Source organism: Aquarana catesbeiana, linkage group LG13 (assembly GCF_042186555.1).
Source record: "Aquarana catesbeiana isolate 2022-GZ linkage group LG13, ASM4218655v1, whole genome shotgun sequence".
Classification (NCBI taxonomy): Eukaryota; Metazoa; Chordata; class Amphibia; order Anura; family Ranidae; genus Aquarana; species Aquarana catesbeiana.
The window spans coordinates 7,670,631-7,690,396 of record NC_133336.1 but is presented as its reverse complement, the minus strand read 5'-3'; the positions used below and the strand labels follow the sequence as shown (position 1 = coordinate 7,690,396).

Genomic DNA, 19,766 nt, shown 5'->3' with positions numbered 1-19,766 from the left:
AGTCAGGCAGCTGCCTAGGGCAGCAGTGTGGAGGGGGCAGTAAAGTCCTGTCTTCAACAAGAAGGGACAAAATATCACATATCAGTAAAATAAGAACAGTCCAGCGCCCCACACCGCCCATCTGCCACACACACCGGCTGAATAACCTCTTGTCTGGCTGAAGTGACAGCCCCTTGTTTGCTAACAGGTTTCTAAGTGTGTCGGAGCGGAGAGCCGGAGAGGACAGATTTGTTTACATACGGCATTTGTTTTTTCAGATACAGTAATTTGTGTTTGTTACATTCACTAACAGTCAAATTTGAAAGGAAATTCCAATACCTATAATGTAATAGTTAGTAATAGTTAAGTTATATTATTAGTTAGTTATTAATTCAGAATTTTGGATTTTCGGATTTTCAAATTTCCGAATTTCTCAATATTCGAATTTATGAATTTCAAATTAATTTGTTAAATGGATTTTCGTTAATTCTGATATTTCCAAAATAACGAATTTGTTGAAATTCGTAAAAAAAAACAAATTCGGAACAAAATGAATTGCAAATGTCCACCATTTGTCTCTTTGTAACAACAAGCATCTCTACTTTAAGCGGAGTTCCTGCAAAAATTATTTTTTTTTTAATTGATCCTATCATTATTACTAATATAATTCAAAAACTAATATACAATGTTTATTATGTATTTTGCAAAAATATACATTTCTAACTGAATATTTGCTGCCTCCTGTTGTGGCCATTGCCATCATGATTGTGGGCATGTGAAGCCCAATTGAGATCTCTTCCTGGATTCGTTTTGGAGAGGTGCATGCTGGGTAACCAGCATGCACCTCTCGATCTCGCGCATGCATGATTTACCGGCCATAGCGCCGATTGTTTCTAAAGTTGCCATAACAACGGGCGGTGATGGAGGAAGTTATGGCAACATCACAGTATTGCCCACAGACTCCTGGGAAATGATGTGTCATCATTTCCCAGGAGCACAAGCGAAGGAGGAAGTGACGAGGAGCTCCGTGGAACAGGAAGTGGCAAATTAGGAGGACTACATAGCAACAAGGTGATTCTGGTAAATATAAAAAACATTTCCTCCAAATGTTTTTTTATAGGTTTAAAGGAGTCCGATTCTGAAAAAAAAATTTCAGGGTGGAACTCCACTTTAAGGCTCGGATCACACTTGTGCGGGTGATTGCTGCTCCGGGACAGAACTTGCTTCCACAGCTGCACTCATCCGCACAGAAAAAAGGTCTGCCACTCAGGAGATGCATTAATCCTAATGGCATTTGCATATAGCTGAAATCACAGCAGCCGCTTCCTGCACTGGGAATCGCACTGCACTTGCGGACCACAGTTTCAGAGATGGAGCAGGGACCTTTTTCCTGCATTTTCTGGAAGCACGGCAGCCCATTCAAATGAATAGGTTGCCATGTCTGCACAGATGTGGCTCATAGAGCTGCTAGAGTGTGGACCTAGACTAAAGTGAGCCTGTCATAGGAAAAGTATGGGGGCCGCCAGTCATGGCTTTTGAGTTTTTTATCTAAATCATATGTAGCACTGACCCCCAAAGGAGCTGCTGTATTTTAATTGGGCCTGTACTCAGGGCCATCTTAAGAGCATTATAGGCCCCTGGGCAATACAGTGCACTGGGGCCCTGTCTACACAATCACGCATGAGAATAAAAATGCTAATTATCAATAAGGCTATATTTATTGGTGCTTCCAACAAAATCAGTGTTTAAACATTACAATATAACACAACCTTGAAAAGCAAGAAATTGAAAAAACAAGAAATTACAGATTGAAATGATTGATGGGCACTGTGGCAGCTTTGATGGGCACAGCAGCTGCATTTAATGGCACTGTGGCTGTGTTTGATGGGCACAGTGGCTGCGTTTGATGGGCACAGTGGCAGCATTTGATGGGCACAGTGGCTGTGTTTCGTGGGCACAGTGGCAGCTTTCATGGGCACAGTGGCTGCGTTTGATGGGCACAGTGGCTGCGTTTGATGGCACAGTGGCTGCATTTGTTGGCACAGTGGAAGCTTTGATGGCCACAGTGGCTGTGTTTCGTGGGCACAGTGGCAGCTTTCATGGGCACAGTGGCTGCGTTTGATGGGCACAGTGGCTGCGTTTGATGGCACAGTGGCAGCTTTGATGGTCACAGTGGCTGTGTTTTGTGGGCACAGTGGCAGCTTTCATGGGCACAGTGGCTGCGTTTGATGGCCACAGTGGCTGCGTTTGATGGGCACAGTGGCTGCGTTTGATGGGCACAGTGGCTGTAGTTGATGGGCACAGTGGCAGCGTTTGATGGCACAGTGGCAGCATTTGATGGCACAGTGGCAGCGTTTGATGGCACAGTGGCAGCGTTTGATGGGTACAGTGGCTGCCTTTGATGGCACAGTGGCTGTGTTTGGGCACAGTGGCTGCGTTTGATGGGCACAGTTGCTGCGTTTAATGGCACAGTGGCTGCGTTTGATGGGCACAGTGGCTGCGTTTAATGGCACAGTGGCTGTGTTTGGTGGGCACAGTGGCAGCTTTGATGGTGGGAGTAGGGGGCTGAGATGTGGTCAGATAGTGATGTTTATCATTTAGAAAAAAACTATTGTGCTCATCTACCAATATATACAATACATAATACAGAATTGGTATGTAAAGAAAGCATCCTCCTGTTATAAGATGTAAATATCTATATAATCCAACCCCTAGCACTCTATGTATGTCCAGATAATGTGAAATGTATTTATGACAATTCATGTAACCCTGTGTAATACAAGCTCAGAGTCTGCACCATCAGAAGAGTAAACTCACCACATAAACACAGAGTTACATACCGTATTTATCGGCGTATAACACGCGCCGGCGTATAACACGCACCCAAGTTAAGGAGGGAATTTTAAGGAAAAAAACTTTTAGGAGTAAAGTTTAAGGAAGAAAAACTTACATTAAAATGCCCATCAATGCAGCGTTATCGGTGTCCATCTGCAGCCTTGTCAGTGTCAGTGCAGCCTTGCCCCAGTGTCCATTGCAGCCTTGTCAGTGCAGCCTTGTCAGTGCAGCTTTGCCCCAGTGCAGCCTTGTCAGTGCAGATATGTCAGTGCAGCCATGTCAGTGCAGCCATGTCAGTGCAGCCTTGTCAGTGCAGCTTTTCTCCAGTGCAGCCTTGCCCCAGTGCAGCTTTGCCCCCATGCAGCCTTGCCCCAGTGCAGCCTTGCCCCCCCGTGCAGCCTTGCCCCCCCGTGCAGCTTTGTGGGATCGCCGCGATCCCTGCCGTCATACACAGCCCTGTGTAAATTTAAATATGGCGCCGAGACTGCAGGGACTCGGCGGAGCGCCGATACACATAGCCGAGAGTCCTCGGGTTTTCTCGGCGCCGCTTACAGTCCCGCCCAGTTCCGCCCTATGGGCGGGACTGTAAGCGGCGCCGAGAAAACCCGAGGACTCTCGGCTATGTGTAGCTCCGCTCCGCCGAGTCCCTGCAGTCTCGGCGCCGTATTTGAATTTCCACACGGCTGTGTATGTCGGCGCCGATCGCGACAATTGCCGCGATCGCTCCGATCACACACAATTGGGGGGGGATCGGCCTATAACACGCACCCACGATTTTCCCCTGATTTTCAGGGGAAAAAAGTGCGTGTTATATGCCGATAAATACGGTAAATGGTCATAAATGACATTCACTTTATCTGTACAGAGTGATTGGGGGATGTTATATAGATAGGGCTGTGTGCCAGTTTGGGAGAGATCTGTCACACTCGGCTGTCTCTTCATTCTCCTCTTCTTATAACTGATCACAATACCTACAAGATAAATCCTACAGAAACTTTTGCAGCTTTTCTTCCAAGGAGACTTTACTCAGTAAAAAAATGATCTCACCTCCTCCCTGTAGTGTGAGCAGACATCCCGGTGTCTTGCCGAGAAAGTTCCCTCGGCGGATAAGTTCCCCCCTGTACTGCGCAAGCGTTGCGCTTGCGCAGTACGAATGACCAGGAGCCGCCGAAAACAGCCGAAGATGAAAATCTTCAATCAGCTGTACACGGCGCCTGCGCCCTAGGTCCAGGCTGAAGCCCCTCCATCCAAGTGGACCTAGAGGGGGAATAAAAAAGTGCCGAGCGCAGCGAGGCCGTGCCCGAAGCGCGGCGAGCGAACCGAGCCCGCGAGGGGCCCCCTCAAAGTTCCTCTCGGCGGTGCCTGTGAGGGGGCCCCTCCGCCGAGAGGAACTTTCTCGGCAGAACACCGGCCAGCGGTAGCTACAGTGAGCTCCGCCCCTCAGCACATCGCACTGGTGATTGGACGAAGGGGGATGGAGGTGGTGGAGTCAGAGATCTCACAGTGCAGGAGACGGAGGTAGAGAAGAGCTGCTTTGGAGGTTCTAAATACAAACACGGCCGGCACAGTGAATGTATTTAGAAGCTGCTGTCCCCACAGTGACAAGTGTACTCCCCCCATCTACTTACCCTGGGCCCTCAGTCCACCCCTGGTCAGAATGGAGGAGACTGGCTCCATCGGCTAGGTGACGGTGTGCTGCTGTGATAAGCAGCCGACACCTGTCACAGAGAGCTTCATTGCCACACCAGTCCACAGAGGATATGCAGGAAAGTAGCCAAAGCAGCAGTTCCCGCTCGGGCCCCTAGGGACGCTTACAGTTGTATGGGCTGTACCCCCCTGATGGCGGCCCTGATGATGAGGATCGGCCCTTGGTGGGGCCCTCCATGCAAATGCAAAAGCATCGAAAAAACAGCCCTGCCTGTACTCTGCTTCGTTACCCCTTAGATTTCTCTCAGTCCCCCGACACAGCTGTGGTGTAATATAGTGTGCAGTAAAAATCCTAAAGACAATTTCACAATATACAATGTAATATACCTTTTTGTCTTTACCTTTGGTCTCCAGTCTCCACTTGGCCAATAATACAAAGGAAAACAACACTCACACAAAATTACTTAAACAAGAACTTTGTTTACTGTATTTGCTTTAACCACTTCCCACCCGGCCCATAGCAGATGACGGCCGGGCGGTGGTTCCGTTATCCTGACTGGGCATCATATGACGTCCAGCAGGATAACATGCCGCTGCGCGCCCGTGGGGGCACGCATCGCGGCGATCGGTGGATCGGTGTGTCAGTCTAACACACCACTCCATCGATCTTGGTAAAGAGCCTCTGGTGGAGGCTCTTTACCACGTGATCAGCCGTGTGCAATCACGGCTGATCACGCTGTCAATAGGAAGAGCCGTTGATCGGCTTTTCCTCACTCGTGTCTGACAGACGTGAGTAGAGGAGAGCCGATCGGCTGCTCTCCTGACAGGGGGGGTCTGCGCTGATTGTTTATCAGTGCAGCCCCCCCTCAGATCACCACACTGGACCACCAGGGATCGCCACTAGGACCACCAGGGAAGGGGCAACATGTGGATGGCCAGGTATGTACCTCATGGCCATCCACATGTGCCCAATGTGCCCAATCTGTGCCAATCAGTGCCCACAAATGGGCACTGACTGGCAGCATTATGTTCCAGATCTGCCCAGCAATGCCCCCAATATGCTTTATCAGTGCCACCAATCAGTGTGTTCAGTGCCACCTGTCATTGTCCATCGGTGCCACCTGTCAGTGCCAATCTGTGCCCACCTATCAGAGCCCATCAGTGCCACCCATCAGTGCCACCCATAAGTACCCATCAGTGCCACCCGTATGTACCAATCAATGCCACCTATGAGTGCCCATTAGTGCCGCCTATGAGTGCCCATCGGTGCCACCTATGAGTGCCCATCAGTGCCGCCTATCAGTGCCCATCATCAGTGCCCGTCAGTGCCACCTCATCAGTGCCACCTCATCGATGCCCATCAGTGCCGCCGTATCAGTGCCCATCAGTGCAGCCATATCAGTGCCCGTCATTGAATAAGAAAACTTACTTATTTACAAAAAATTTTAACAGAAACAAATAAAAACTTGTTTTTTTCAAAATTTTCGGTCTTTTTTTATTTGTTGCGCAAAAAATAAAAACCGCAGAGGTGATCAAATACCACCAAAAGAAAGCTCTATTTGTGGGAACAAAAAAATTTGTTTGGGTGCAGTGTTGTATGACCGCGTAATTGTCATTCAAATTGCGACAGTGCTGAAAGCAGAAAATTGGCCTGGGCAGGAAGGTGTCTAAGTGCCTGGTATTGAAGTGGTTAAAGTAGAACACTACAATAGTTGTACTGTCAGACCAACGTAGCGTGACAGTCAACAGATTTCAGTTTAGAAAGATATTATACAGATGTAAAGTGTTTGAATTAACTTGCTAGTAATGTGCTAAGGAAATGGGATAAATGGCAGAGTGAACTGATTTCACTATGAGCACTGTCCTATCCTTTGCACGCTTTCTAACTATAAGGAAATCAAATGCTGATTTAATAAAGTATAATACAATCTTTAGGGAGCTCCCATTACTTGATATCACAGTAACTTTAATATGACAATGAAACACAACGCCTTGTGTTTTATTAGACAGCCCTTCTTTTCTTCTTTCTTCTGCTAGCTATGAATAAAGTGAATTTATAATCCCAATGGTTAATGACTCCCGATCAAAGCAAGCTGAATATTGAATCAAAGTTATGGTACAGCAGTACTGCAACTATCTCTGATGCCAATGACACAGTACCAGATCCTCAATGAGATACAGGCTCGGGCCTACTTTTAGCTCAGTCTAATCCTTTGACTTTGCTTGTGGGACTATGGATTATTATTATTTTTTATTATTATTATACAGGATTTATATAGCGCCGACAGTTTACGCAGCGCTTTACAACATTAGGGCAGACAGTACAAGTACAATACAATTCAATACAGGAGGAATCAGAGGGTCCTGCTCATTAGAGCTTACAATCTAGGAGGGAGGGTCCAGTTATACAAAAGGGTAATAGCTGTGGGGGATGAGCTAATGGAGAAAATAGTGCAGTTGTTAGATGGAGGCAGGATAGGCTTCTCTGAAGAGGAAAGTTTTCAGGGATCGCCTAAAGGTGGATAAATTTGGAGACAGTCTGACAGATTGGGGTAGGGAATTCCAGAGGATGGGTGAGACTCGGGAGAAGTCCTGGAGGCGGATATGGGAGGAGGTTACATAGTTACATAGTTACATAGTAGGTGAGGTTGAAAAAAGACACAAGTCCATCAAGTCCAACCTATGTGTGTGATTATGTGTCAGTATTGCATTGTTTATCCCTGTATGTTGTGGTCATTCAGGTGCTTATCTAATAGTTTCTTGAAGCTATCAATGCTCCCCGCTGAGACCACCGCCTGTGGAAGGGAATTCCACATCCTTGCCGCTCTTACAGTAAAGAACCCTCTACGTAGTTTAAGATTAAACCTCTTTTCTTCTAATTTTAATGAGTGGCCACGAGTCTTGGTAAACTCTCTTCTGCGAAAAAGTTTTATCCCTATTGTGGGGTCACCAGTACGGTATTTGTAAATTGAAATCATATCCCCTCTCAAGCGTCTCTTCTCCAGAGAGAATAAGTTCAGTGCTCGCAACCTTTCCTCATAACTAAGATCCTCCAGACCCTTTATTAGCTTTGTTGCCCTTCTTTGTACTCGCTCCATTTCCAGTACATCCTTCCTGAGGACTGGTGCCCAGAACTGGACCGCATACTCTAGGTGCGGCCGGACCAGAGTCTTGTAGAGTGGGAGAATTATCGTTTTATCTCTGGAGTTGATCCCCCTTTTAATGCATGCCAATATTCTGTTTGCTTTGTTAGCAGCAGCTTGGCATTGCATGCCATTGCTGAGCCTATCATCTACTAGGACCCCCAGGTCCTTTTCCATCCTAGATTCCCCCAGAGGTTCTCCCCCCAGTGTATAGATTGCATTCATATTTTTGCCACCCAAATGCATTATTTTAAATTTTTCTACATTGAACCTCATTTGCCATGTAGTCGCCCACCCCATTAATTTGTTCAGATCTTTTTGCAAGATTTCCACATCCTGCGGAGAAGTTATTGCCCTGCTTAGCTTAGTATCGTCTGCAAATACAGAGATTGAACTGTTTATCCCATCCTCCAGATCGTTTATGAACAAATTAAATAGGATTGGTCCCAGCACAGAACCCTGGGGAACCCCACTACCCACCCCTGACCATTCTGAGTACTTTCCATTTATCACCACCCTCTGAACTCGCCCTTGTAGCCAGTTTTCAGGTGATGAGGGAGCTAGAGAGCAGGAGGTCCTGGGAGGAACGGAGATGGCGATTAGGTTGGTATTTTGAGACTAGGTTAGTGATGTAGCTGGGGGCAGAGTTGTGGATGGCTTTGTAACTTATTGTTAGTATTTTGAATTTAATTCGTTGGGCGAGTGGCAGCCAGTGGAGGGATTGGCAGAGAGGGGTAGCAGACACTGAGCGGTTTTTAAGGTGGATGAGTCTGGCAGCCACATTCATGATGGACTGAAAGGGGGATAGTCTATTTAAAGGTAAGCCAATGAGGAGGGAGTTGCAGTAGTCAAGGCGAGAGATAACCAGGGAGTGAATCAGGAGCTTTGTGGTTTCATTGGTTAGAAAGGGACGTAGTTTAGAGATGTTGCGGTGGTTGAGGCGGCAAGCTTTGGAAAGTGATTGGATGTGGGGCTGAAAGGAGAGTTCAGAGTCCAGGATAACACCTAGCACCCTGACACGTGGGGACGGGTGGATGGTTTTGCCATTGCTCTTGACAGGGAAGTCGGGGGAAGAGGAACGTGGGGGCGGAAATATTATAAGCCCGGTTTTGGACAAGTTGAGTTTGAGGAAGTGGTGTGACATCCATACAGATATGTCTGTTAGTAAGTTAGTGATGCGTGAGGAGACTGATGGAGTGAGTTGAGGGGTGGAGAGATAGATCCCAGCAACTCTGTATTGTACAGGTGAATGTGTAAAAGTGCATCAAGGAAACTTTTGGGCATCAGCCCTCTCACCCAACCAGGTCAGAAAGTTTCACTCTGGTGTACAGGGTCCTGTTTCCGGCTGGCCGGCACTGCTGCGCTGCTCCGCTCCGCACAAAGAGACGCTTTGGGACTCCCAGATGGCCCCGACAGGCTCCTCTGGCTCCTTTCCAGCTCTGCTCCGTTGTCAGCCCAGCTCACTGGTGTGTCACAGTGTTGTTGCTCGGATCGCTCTTCCGTGGAGGTAGGCCGCGCTGGAGACCTCACACAGATCCTCCCAGGCTGACCATGCGTTTCCAAGAGACCCAAGATGGCCGCGCCGAGTTCTTTTATAGTCCTCCCACAATGCAGTTCTGTTCTCTTGGTGTTCATGGGAGGTTATAGGCATTGTGGGTAGGTCAAGTTAATGTGGAAATGTGAAAAAAATAGTCACTTCTTATCATTTTCTCACAATAACCAGAAAGAAAAAAATAAAATCAAGTCCATAAAAATGTTGGTCTCTAGATGGCGCCAGATACTAAGCTATAACATAACACTAATTTATATAGCAAAAATGTGACAGCTACACATATAATTAAGCATTATGACATAAAAAAGAAAGCATCAATATTTAAAGTGGTTGTATACCCTTTTCTGTTATTTTTACCTACAGGTAAACCTATAATAAGGCCTATAATAAGGCTTACCTGTAGGTAAAATGAATACCTGTACAATTTAGGAGATATTTACTTTGCATTCAGGCGCTGACATCAGCGGTGCATGCGCTGTGAAGGCCCGACTGAAGGTCCAGCAGACGCTGCCAGACCTTGCTGGGAGGAAGACTCCCATATGCATGCGCAGGAGTGACGTAATCGCGGCTCCGGCCACTCACACTGCCGGAGCCGCGAACCTGGAAGAAACTCAAAGGGAACATGTCAGCTCCCTCAGCGTGCACCGGGATCAGATGCCGAGGCCTCGTTTTAAGGTGAGTATTTTATAACGAGCTAGTATGCATAATAAGCATATATTGATTGGTTTGCGCAAAAGTTATAGTGTCTACAAAATAGGGGATAGATTTATGGAATTTTTATTATTATTTTTTTTTACTAGTAATGGAGGTGATCAGCGATTTTTAGTGGGACTGCGACATTGCGGCGGACAGATCAGACACTTTTGACACTTTTAGGGACCAGTGACTTTTTTACAGCGATCAGAGCTGTAGCCATAGCCACTGATTACTGTATAAATGTCACTGGCAGGGAAGGGGTTAACACTAGGGGGTGATCAAGGGGTTAAGTGTTCCCTGGGAGGTGTTTCTAACTGTGGGAGAGGGGACTGACTGGAGGGGGAGAGAGATTGCTGTTCCTAATCACTAGGAACAGAAGATTTCTTTCTCCTCCCCTGACAGAACAGAGATCTGTCTTTTTACATACACAGATCCCCGTTCTGGCTCTCTCAGGAGTGATTGCGAGTGGAAGACAGACATTGCGGCCGCTAGCCACGCGCATAGGCCCAGGCATAGTGTCGCAGGTGCGCGCACATGCCCTCTAGAGGTCTTAAAGCGGCCGACGTACAACAGCGCTAATTCGCCCAGGAGAGCCAACCTGCCACAGTACAACTGCGATGGCGGGTCTTCAAGCGGTTAAAGTAACGCAGTGCTGAATAGCAAAAATATGGCCTGGTCATGAAGGGGGTAAAACCTTCCAGAGCTGAAATGGTTAGGCTAAGCCTAAATCTAGCTCATAAAATACATTTTAGATGTACATTGTGTACTAGATTACATGACATGGCCTTAACTCTCCATAAAGATGATATAAATAGGTATATAATATAAAAGGTATTACTGCTTACCAGTTAAGGATTTGTTTTCCATATTTTATTTGTGATCGTTCATCTGGAGCAGAAATCAGTTCATTGCATCCACCGAGACGTATGACAGAATCTTCCCTTTTTATTAGCCTGCAATAATAATAATAATTCAGTAAATGTGTATAGAATTATGAGAATCTGTCACCAAGAAAAAAGCAATGCCGGTGTGCTGTTGAGAAATGTCCCCCATCGGATAGTGTCCACCCTATACTGCGTAGGCGCAGCGCTTGCGCAGTACGGAGGACAAAGGAGACGTCGAAAGTCCCTGAACATAAACAGCTGTTCATGAGCTCTACACGGCGCCTGCGCAATTAATAGTACATTCTGTCACACCTGAGGTGTGCTGTGGTCGCCCGTGAGAGTAAGCTTAACCACTTCCCACCTGGCCACTGCACATAAACGGCCGGGTGGGCTATCTCTCCTTCTGAGTGGACGTTCAGAAGGAGCGGGATCGCGCGCGCGTCTCCGATTGGTAGGAGGGCTCTGTGATTGGCCCTCCTGATCACATGACAGCCGCGTCGAATCACAGCGGTCATGTGATGTAAGCACAGAGCCGGTTGCTAGGCAATCTGCTCTCCTCACACAGAAGTTGTCAGTGAGGAGAGGAGAGCGGATCGCTGCAGCCAGCTGGTGATCAGTGAGTATGAGCTGTTTTTTACAGCTTTTTACTCACTGATCACCAGTCTAGTGTCCCCACAATGTAAAAAAAACACACAATGTCCCCAAAACACATGTCCCCACATAGTAAAAACACCTGTCCCCCACATACTGTATGTCCCAGTAAAATCACATGTCCCAATGATTATCTGCACACATATGTCCGTGATCACCTGCGCACATCTGTACATGATCATTTGCGCACATGTGTCCGTGATCACACAAACCAATTATTATACACTTAACGGGATTTTTTTAAACAAAAACATGAAGTAGAATACATTTTGGTTAAAATTTATGACAAAATTCGATTTTATTGGATTTTTATTAAAATAGAAAGAAGAAAATATTGTTTTTTTTTTCCAAATTTCCACACTTTTTTTCGCTTATATCGCAAAAAATAAAAAACTGAGTCATGAATAAATACCACCATAAGAAAGCTTTGGGCACAGTATTTTATGACCGCGCAATTGTCATTGAAATTATGAGAGCGCTGAAAGCTGAAAATTGGTCTGGGAAGGAAGGGGGCGAAAGTGCCCAGTATTGAAGTGGTTAAAAGAAGGCAAGAAGAGAGAACAACTAGGTACAGTAAGTGAAATTTAATGAAAACATGATAAATACTTAATTCAACAAAGTAGCAAAAGCACATTTGACCTCCACATGGGGATCAGGAATGTAAAGACTATAGCAAGATGATTTCCAACGTCCCATATATTGGATGACATGGGATGGGACCCCTTGCTTGGAAGCTGCTGATGCTGCACCGATCCAGAATGAATGACCCGAGAACTGTTTTGGATTCAACCCAAAGTTAGCAATCAGAATCATAATATGAGCGATAAACTGACTGGAAGTCAAAGCCAGTGTAGGGAAAGGAAGCAATGGGCTATCGTGAAGTGCTGCTGGAAACAAGTTGGCAAGCTGATCCAAAACCTGTATTGGACACCAGACAGTGTTGGTAGGGTAATAACTAACCACAAAACCCTGCCCAACCTGCCGGTTCTTGTTGATGGGGAGTTGAAGAGCATAGCGATCAGGAAACCTGGTGAGACTCCCTTTGAGGAGAACTGGAGCGTGCAAAGCCTCTCGGGACACCTCCCTGGGTCTAAGGAAACCAAAGTAGCTAAGGAAGATTGCCGCCTTGAAAACCAAACTTGGACCCAACCCAAAGGGAGACAGGGACAATAAATCTGCTAGATCACAGACCATCTGCCCGGAGATAGGCAAGCGTGTGACTCCTGGTTTCCCCTGCATTTTCTGGATACCTTTAAGCATGGCTTTGATAGGATGAGTTGCAAAAAAGGACGATCTGTCAGGATGGAGAAGTGAAGAGAAATGCTGAATACCTGCAAGGTATAGCTTGATGGTATTAAATGATAGTGACAACTTGTTATGACTATAGGCCATGAAAGACATCATATACTTGACATCCCCCACCCAATTGCAGGGATAGAGGGACCTAAAATCACTGAAACACCTCCATGCTGTCTTGTATGCCCTGAGCATGTTCCTTGACAGTGACGCATTCACCAGGATGGATGCCTGCACCCTAGTGCGACTAATCCAATGTCAGCAGGGCCAATGGCGGAACCGGCTGACCCACCTGATCCGCTTCTGGAAGCTGTTGGAAGAAACGCCGGAAATCAGCATGAGATAACGCATCAGCAGCCACATTATAAATCCCACTAATGAACTCCCCTTGGAAATGGAAATTATACCTGAGGCCCAACCACGTCAACCTGCGCATGAACGACATTATGAGGAGAAAACCGGATCTACCCTTGCTGATAATATCAGCAGTGGCCGAGTTATCAGTGAAGAACACCACTGTGTGTACGGACCAAGAGGGTCCCCAAGTGATAGCTGCAGCCACAATTGGGTAAATTTCAAAAAGTGCTGATGTCTGGGCAAACCTGGGAATGTCCGATACCTCCGACGGCCAAGGGCCTGCTAGCCACTGACCCCCAAAAACAGCTGAAAAACCCACCGAGGCTGCAGCATCCGAGAAAACTCTGAGAGAAAATGTTGTAGGTGGATGCATGAACATGGAGATCCCATTCCACTTATCTAGGAACTGATCCCAGATCAGCAGATCTGCCCGAGCATCGGCCTGCAATTGCACTGCCGAATCGGCATCTTGGTAGAGAGGAAGGAGAGCCAAAAGCCTGGACACAAATGCCCTACCCTGAGGAATAATCCTCATGGCAAAGTTTAGCATACCTAATAAAGACTGTAAGTCTTTCTTAGAGCACACTGGGGACCTGACCAAACTGTGTATGACACCCTGGATCCTGACCAGCTTGTCCTGAGGCAGACTGGCGATCAGGCGTACAGAATCTAAGATGATACCTAGAAAGGTGATGACAGTGGCAGGCCCATCAACCTTGTGGGCAGCTAAGGCAACATTCAGATCCGTGAACAATACCTTGAGTGCAGCGAGGTCCTTGGGAGGCTGTTTCGGGCTTTCTAATAACAAGAAGTCATCCAAGTAGTGAATGACCTTGCCACACCTCATCTGCGAAGACAAAATCCAATTGAGAGCTGAGGCAAATGTGTTAAAGAGCCAAGGACTGCTTTTGGAGCCGAACGTCAACTTGGTAGCGAAGTAATAACGCTCCCACCATTTGAACCCATGCCATTACCAGAGAGATGGTTTGATGGGTAGTAACCTGAAGGCATCAGAAATGTCTGCCTTAGACAACCATGTGCCCTGACCCAACTTTAAGATGTATTGGATGGCTAAATCTACCGATGAATATTGCAATGAAAATTCTTCTAAATGAATGAGGGAATATAAACTAGGTAGGGATGAAGAATGAGAAGCTGACAGGTCATAGATTAAACAATATTTATTGGAAAATTTACCTCTTACCACACCAATGGGGCTGACCCTCCACATGCTGAATGGTGAGGACACGAAAGGCCCAATGACGAACCCCTTGGCTAATTCAACCTTCAATAATTCATCTACTACCTGGGCATTGGCGGAAGCAGATAACAAATTGGCACATTCAACCGTCTGCAAAGGTAGGGTGATAAAACCTGTATGAAACCCCTCAGAAAAGCCCTCAAACAGAAACTGCCTCAGGGCCGGGGAAGGGTGGTGCAATAACCAAAATTCTAGCCTGGGGATGTTGACTCGGCTCAGTCAGGAACTGGATGCCTTGATGGGACAGGCAGACTTCGGTGGGCCCTGAAACAGTTGGCACAAATATGGAGGAGTCTGCACTGGTTGTAATTACAGACCGTGTAATTATAATTGTTACACAACTGAGCCTTTCCTAACAAATGGATGGGCCTGCCCAGTTTATCAAACTGCCCAGAAGGCCCTGTGGAAGAAACATTGAACCCAGGCCTATTGGACCCTAAAGCCACCGGATGATCCAGGTTAGGACACCAATTGGCAGTGTAGGAAGATGACTGACAGTTGGCACAAGTTGGAGACTTTTGACTAGCAAAATGCCTACAAAAAAGCTCAGTTTCAATGTTGCTCCAACATGATACCAACTGAAACTGTGCCCAAGTGGCAGCGACTTTAGCCGAAAAAGATCAGTGGTAATCATAGAAGGTGGAACCACCATATTTGTGGGCCAGATCTATCACCTTGTGGAGATAAAAGTCCATCTCCTCCCTTCTACCAGGACTGACTGCACAAATAACGTCCCTGTAGATACCGAAAGCAAGGATGAATTCAGCAATACACAACTTGCGATTAAGCCTTTTATCACGGGTCGGGTTGAGGACCACCGAGACTTCCCCACAAGCATAAGCCTTGTTTTTTACAACATCCTGTGATGCTATGAGCAAGGACGCCAAATTGACATCCTTTCCCTCCAAAATATCCTTTTTAAGATTAGCAGGAATAAAATGGGCAGGAGACACAGATGGTAGAATGGTCAAAGGAGATGGCACAGCCAGAGGTAGCGGCACGCTGGTGTTACCTGAGGAGGACCCAGATGGCGCAGGATCTGCGGAAGTTGTTACAGCTACCACACTGGCTGGTCTGGCCTCCATGACATCCATCCTGTAACTGCTGGACAGAAGTGGAGAGTGTGTTTAACACAGTATGGATCTGAGTCAATGAAGTAATCAAAGACATGTGCTCTGCACTGGTAGAAGGCTGTGGCTGAGAAGGGTTGGAACAGAGGAATCTGAACAACTCCGCTTTCCTGGCCGTGGCTGGGAATGGAATGTCCCTGCGTCGAAGCTCAGCAATAAGTTTAGGGATAGTTCAATTCCTTAGAGATGAAGTGCTTCCAGGCTCTGAGCCCCTGACTGGAGCAGAAGGAATAAAGGCAAATTCCGACACATGTGACATGTTCCAATTTGTGGAAAAAACAACTGGATATAGTCAGCCCAAACCATGCCCTGAGCCTCAACTGTCCCTAACTGTGAGTGGTGCTGAATAAAATACTCACAGCGCGTAAGTACACTAATGACCGTGACCCCCTACGTGAGTGAGGCACGAGCCCGAGTAACCTGTTGCACAGAAACAGGCAATTAAAAAACGAACACTCAGGGCTTGCTACCTACAGACCGTGGTAGGCAGGAATAGGAATGTACGTGACGTGCAACGTATGACGTATGATGTACAGGCGAGAAGATTGCAAATGTTACAATCGTTAAAAACGAAACCTCAGCCTGTACGGAACTGAAGACGTGACAGTTCCTGGTATGTAATGACCCTAGCTATAGCCCCTGGACGAAAAAAAAACCCCACAGAACACACCTTGCTGTTCCTGAATGAAAGTGAAGAATCCACCTGTAACAATACCATGACGCATGTACTAAACAAAATGAAGAAATACAAGCTGACAAAACAACCTAACCTGACGACCAAAGGAAACCACCTGACCAGAGTGAACGTGAGCACTGTGGTGAGAGAGCGACAGGAGCAGCTGTGGTGAAAGCAAACATGAACCAGGGGTAGGATAACTAAGCTGAGCGTCCCCTGATGCGATTGTGAAATATAACATGGAGTCGATCGTATGGCATCGTGGCAGCCCAAGAGGGCTAACGTGGCCACCTAAGCTGTTTGACTAACAGACTCAGCAGGCCTGCCTGAGCACTGTTAGTGATGTCTAGATTGAGGATCCTGGTGCAGGTGCAGCTGGAAATGCCCAAAAGCAATCCCATGACATACCAATCACAAGAGTTTGAAAGAAAGCAAGGAGTGACATAAAATGCTGACAGGACTATGGTGACCGACAGTGACAAACATAAGCGTGCCTGTTTAGGCTGAAAATGCTACTGAAATGAGTTAGTGGCTGCCTGAGAGGCTGCATGAGTCCCTGGTTGTGGAACTACAAGACTCAGCAGGCCGTTTAGTGCAGCAGCACCTGTCAGAGCACCCACATTGATCTTACAACACAGCGTACATGATCCCCTGAAAGTAACCCCCAAATGCATCCTCCCCTGCTCCTGCCCCCTGGCCCCAGACCTACCTTAGTCAGCCGCTGTGATTGTTTATAACAATCCCCGTAAGGGAACTTAGAGAGACCGAGCCTCAGCTGAGGAGAGGAGGAGTGTCCTGCCTGTATGTAGGACCGATGACCGATACACGGGGATCGATACCTGTGTGGAGCGGGAAAAAGCATGGTCAAACCTGAGCCACCACCGCTGCCAGGCTGACCAGACTTATACAGACCCCCAGAAGCTGCATGGAGAGCCGAACGTCCACGTTGCTGACAAGAAACACCTGCCACGGAAATGACCAGTCGACTGCTGTCCAACCCGGAAATGCAAGCCGACGAATACGTAGGAGAGGAGGGGGGATTATATGGCCCCAACTCCTCCTACAAACCCAGGCTAGCCAATGGCCAGCCTTTCACATATCCAAAAACGCCAAAGTTACATAAAAAGCTTTAAAACAATACACTCTTGTCCCAAATACAACACAATACTTGGCTCTGAGAGTTAGAAAGTCAACAGAACTTCCCCCATGCTATTACCTACAGAGACCACCCACAGGGTGTAAACAGCTCCTATTGTAATGTGTCAACAATGCATGGGCACTTGGATATGCAACAGGCATTTCAACTTAAAACAAACCCTTTAAAAATATTATTACACTTATGGGGACATGTGTATTGGTCCCATACAAAGGTAAAAATCACAATTCATACATTTCTATTTCTCATGTACATCACAAACATATCACACAGCATACAGTTACACAGCCTGCTCAGTCATACACAATATTCACTTTAGCTTTGTATTAAATGGGACCTATAGAGGATTTAAATATAGGTGCTTCCACAATTAATAGACCTACTTACAATGACAAAAAATATAGCCTACAATAAAAGTCCCGTCATTATACAGAAAGCGACATAAAAAATAAGGTTCTTTGCCTGGCAGCTCTTACCTCATTCAGCACACAGAAAATCAAGATCCCAAACACAGAACAGCAAAAATGTTAAAAAAATTTGAAGTATGGTTGTCCTACCATAGGCTGACCTTTGCTGGTTCTGGTTCTGGATGTCTCTTCCCCCTCAAGGTCCGCTAAATTAGGAAGATCTGTTGGCTTACTTTCTGGCCCGCCATGATGTCAGGGAAAATCTGAGCTTCTCCCTATAAGCATATAATTTCTTTGCGCTTAAAAGCACAAATACAGCCCGGAAAGCGCGATCGTTTATCTCTCCAAGTAACACAAACAGATGCTGGTATCACCTCGAGCTCAGTATATCCTGCACCAGGTAGCCAAATGGCATTTATTTATACTAAACACATCGATAACAAAAGAGGCTGCTGACTTCAGAATCAGCCAATCAGACACTTGTATTCATTCAAAAGAACCAATGACACATATGCATATATTCAAATAGAAATGCAGTAGTGACGTGTGCAAGCACATGGTTTAGAACACAACCGTGTGCACATTCCTACCAATGATGCGAGCCGTACTATACCATGGCTCAGTGGGTCATAATTTTGTATGGTTATACTATGGTTCCCAAGTACGCAGATCTGCTTACTTAGGAGTTTACATGCGATCGCCATGGAGTGGCCAGTCCCTTGGTGAGGCATAAACAAACATCTTTAAAAGAGCAAAACAGATCCGTCGTGTCCACGGGAATGTTTCCGCATCCAATGGTCCTCCACCAACGTCTGTATGTGCGAATACCCTCACATGAGCGTATTACAGCAAAACAGACACTGGGGGGCATCTGACAACATACATTAATAAAAATTTCCACAACAGTATATGCATAATAAATGCAAATAAATCATTCCTATCTCCTACTTCAAGTCTCCCATACACCTACTGTATATCATCTATTGCATTAATACATAATGACATGTACCACAAGAATGAAATCTACAGTATCTCACAAAAGTGAGTACACCCCTCACATTTTTGTAAATATTTTATTATATCTTTTCATGTGACAACACTGAAGAAATGACACTTTGCTACAATGTAAAGTAATGAGTGTACTGCTTTTATAACAGTGTAAATGTGCTGTCCCCTCAAAATAACTCAACACACAGCCATTAATGTCTAAACCGCTGGCAACAAAAGTCAGTACACCCCTAAGTGAAAATGTCCAAATTGGGCACAAAGTGTCAATATTTTGTGGGGCCACCATTATTTTCCAGCACTGCCTTAACCCTCTTGGGCATGGAGGTCACCAGAGCTTCACAGGTTGTCACTGGAGTCCTCTTCCCCTCCTCCATGATGATATCACAGAGCTGGTGGATGTTAGAGACCTTGCGCTCCTCCACCTTCCGTTTGAGGATGTCCCACAGATGATTAATAGGGTTTAGGTCTGGAGACATGATTGGCCAGTCCATCACCTTTACCCTCAGCTTCTTTAGCAAAGCAGTGGTGGTCTTGGAGGTGTGTTTGGGGTGGTTATCATGTTGGAATACTGCCCTGCGGTCCAGTCTCTGAAGGAAGGGGATCATGCTCTGCTTCAGTATGTCACAGTACATGTTGGCATTCATGGTTCCCTCAATGAACTGTAGCCCCCCAGTGCCAGGAGCACTCATGCAGCCCCAGACCATGACACTCCCACCACCATGCTTGACTGTAGGCAAGACACACTTGTCTTTGTACTCCTCACCTTGTTGCCGCCACACACGCTTGTCACCATCTGAACCCAATAAGTTTATCTTGGTCTCATCAGACCACAGGACATGGTTCCAGTAATCCATGTCCTTAGTCTGCTTGTCTTCAGCAAACTGTTTGCGGGTTTTCTTGTGCATCATCTTTAGAAGAGGCTTCCTTCTGGGATGACAGCCATGCAGACCAATTTGATGCAGTGTGCAGCATATGGTCTGAGCACTGACAGGCTGACCCCCCACCCCTACAACCTCTGCAGCAATGCTGGCAGCACTCATACGTCTATTTCCCAAAGACAACCTCTGGATATGACGCTGAGCACGTCC

General features: G+C 46.5%; 1 protein-coding gene across 1 annotated transcript in view; it reads right to left on the bottom strand.

The window, feature by feature from the left end:
• Nucleotides 1-15,395, bottom strand: part of LOC141117581 (uncharacterized) — a 1,161,887-nt gene extending 1,146,492 nt beyond the window's left edge. Inside the window, exons 1-2 of the mRNA XM_073610493.1 lie at nt 14,976-15,395; nt 13,335-13,887 (exon numbers count right to left, since the gene is read on the bottom strand). Of these exons, the coding sequence (XP_073466594.1) occupies nt 13,335-13,887; nt 14,976-15,395 (973 nt within the window). The remainder of the gene's footprint in view (nt 1-13,334; nt 13,888-14,975) is intronic.
• Between the last annotated feature and the right edge of the window lie 4,371 nt (nt 15,396-19,766).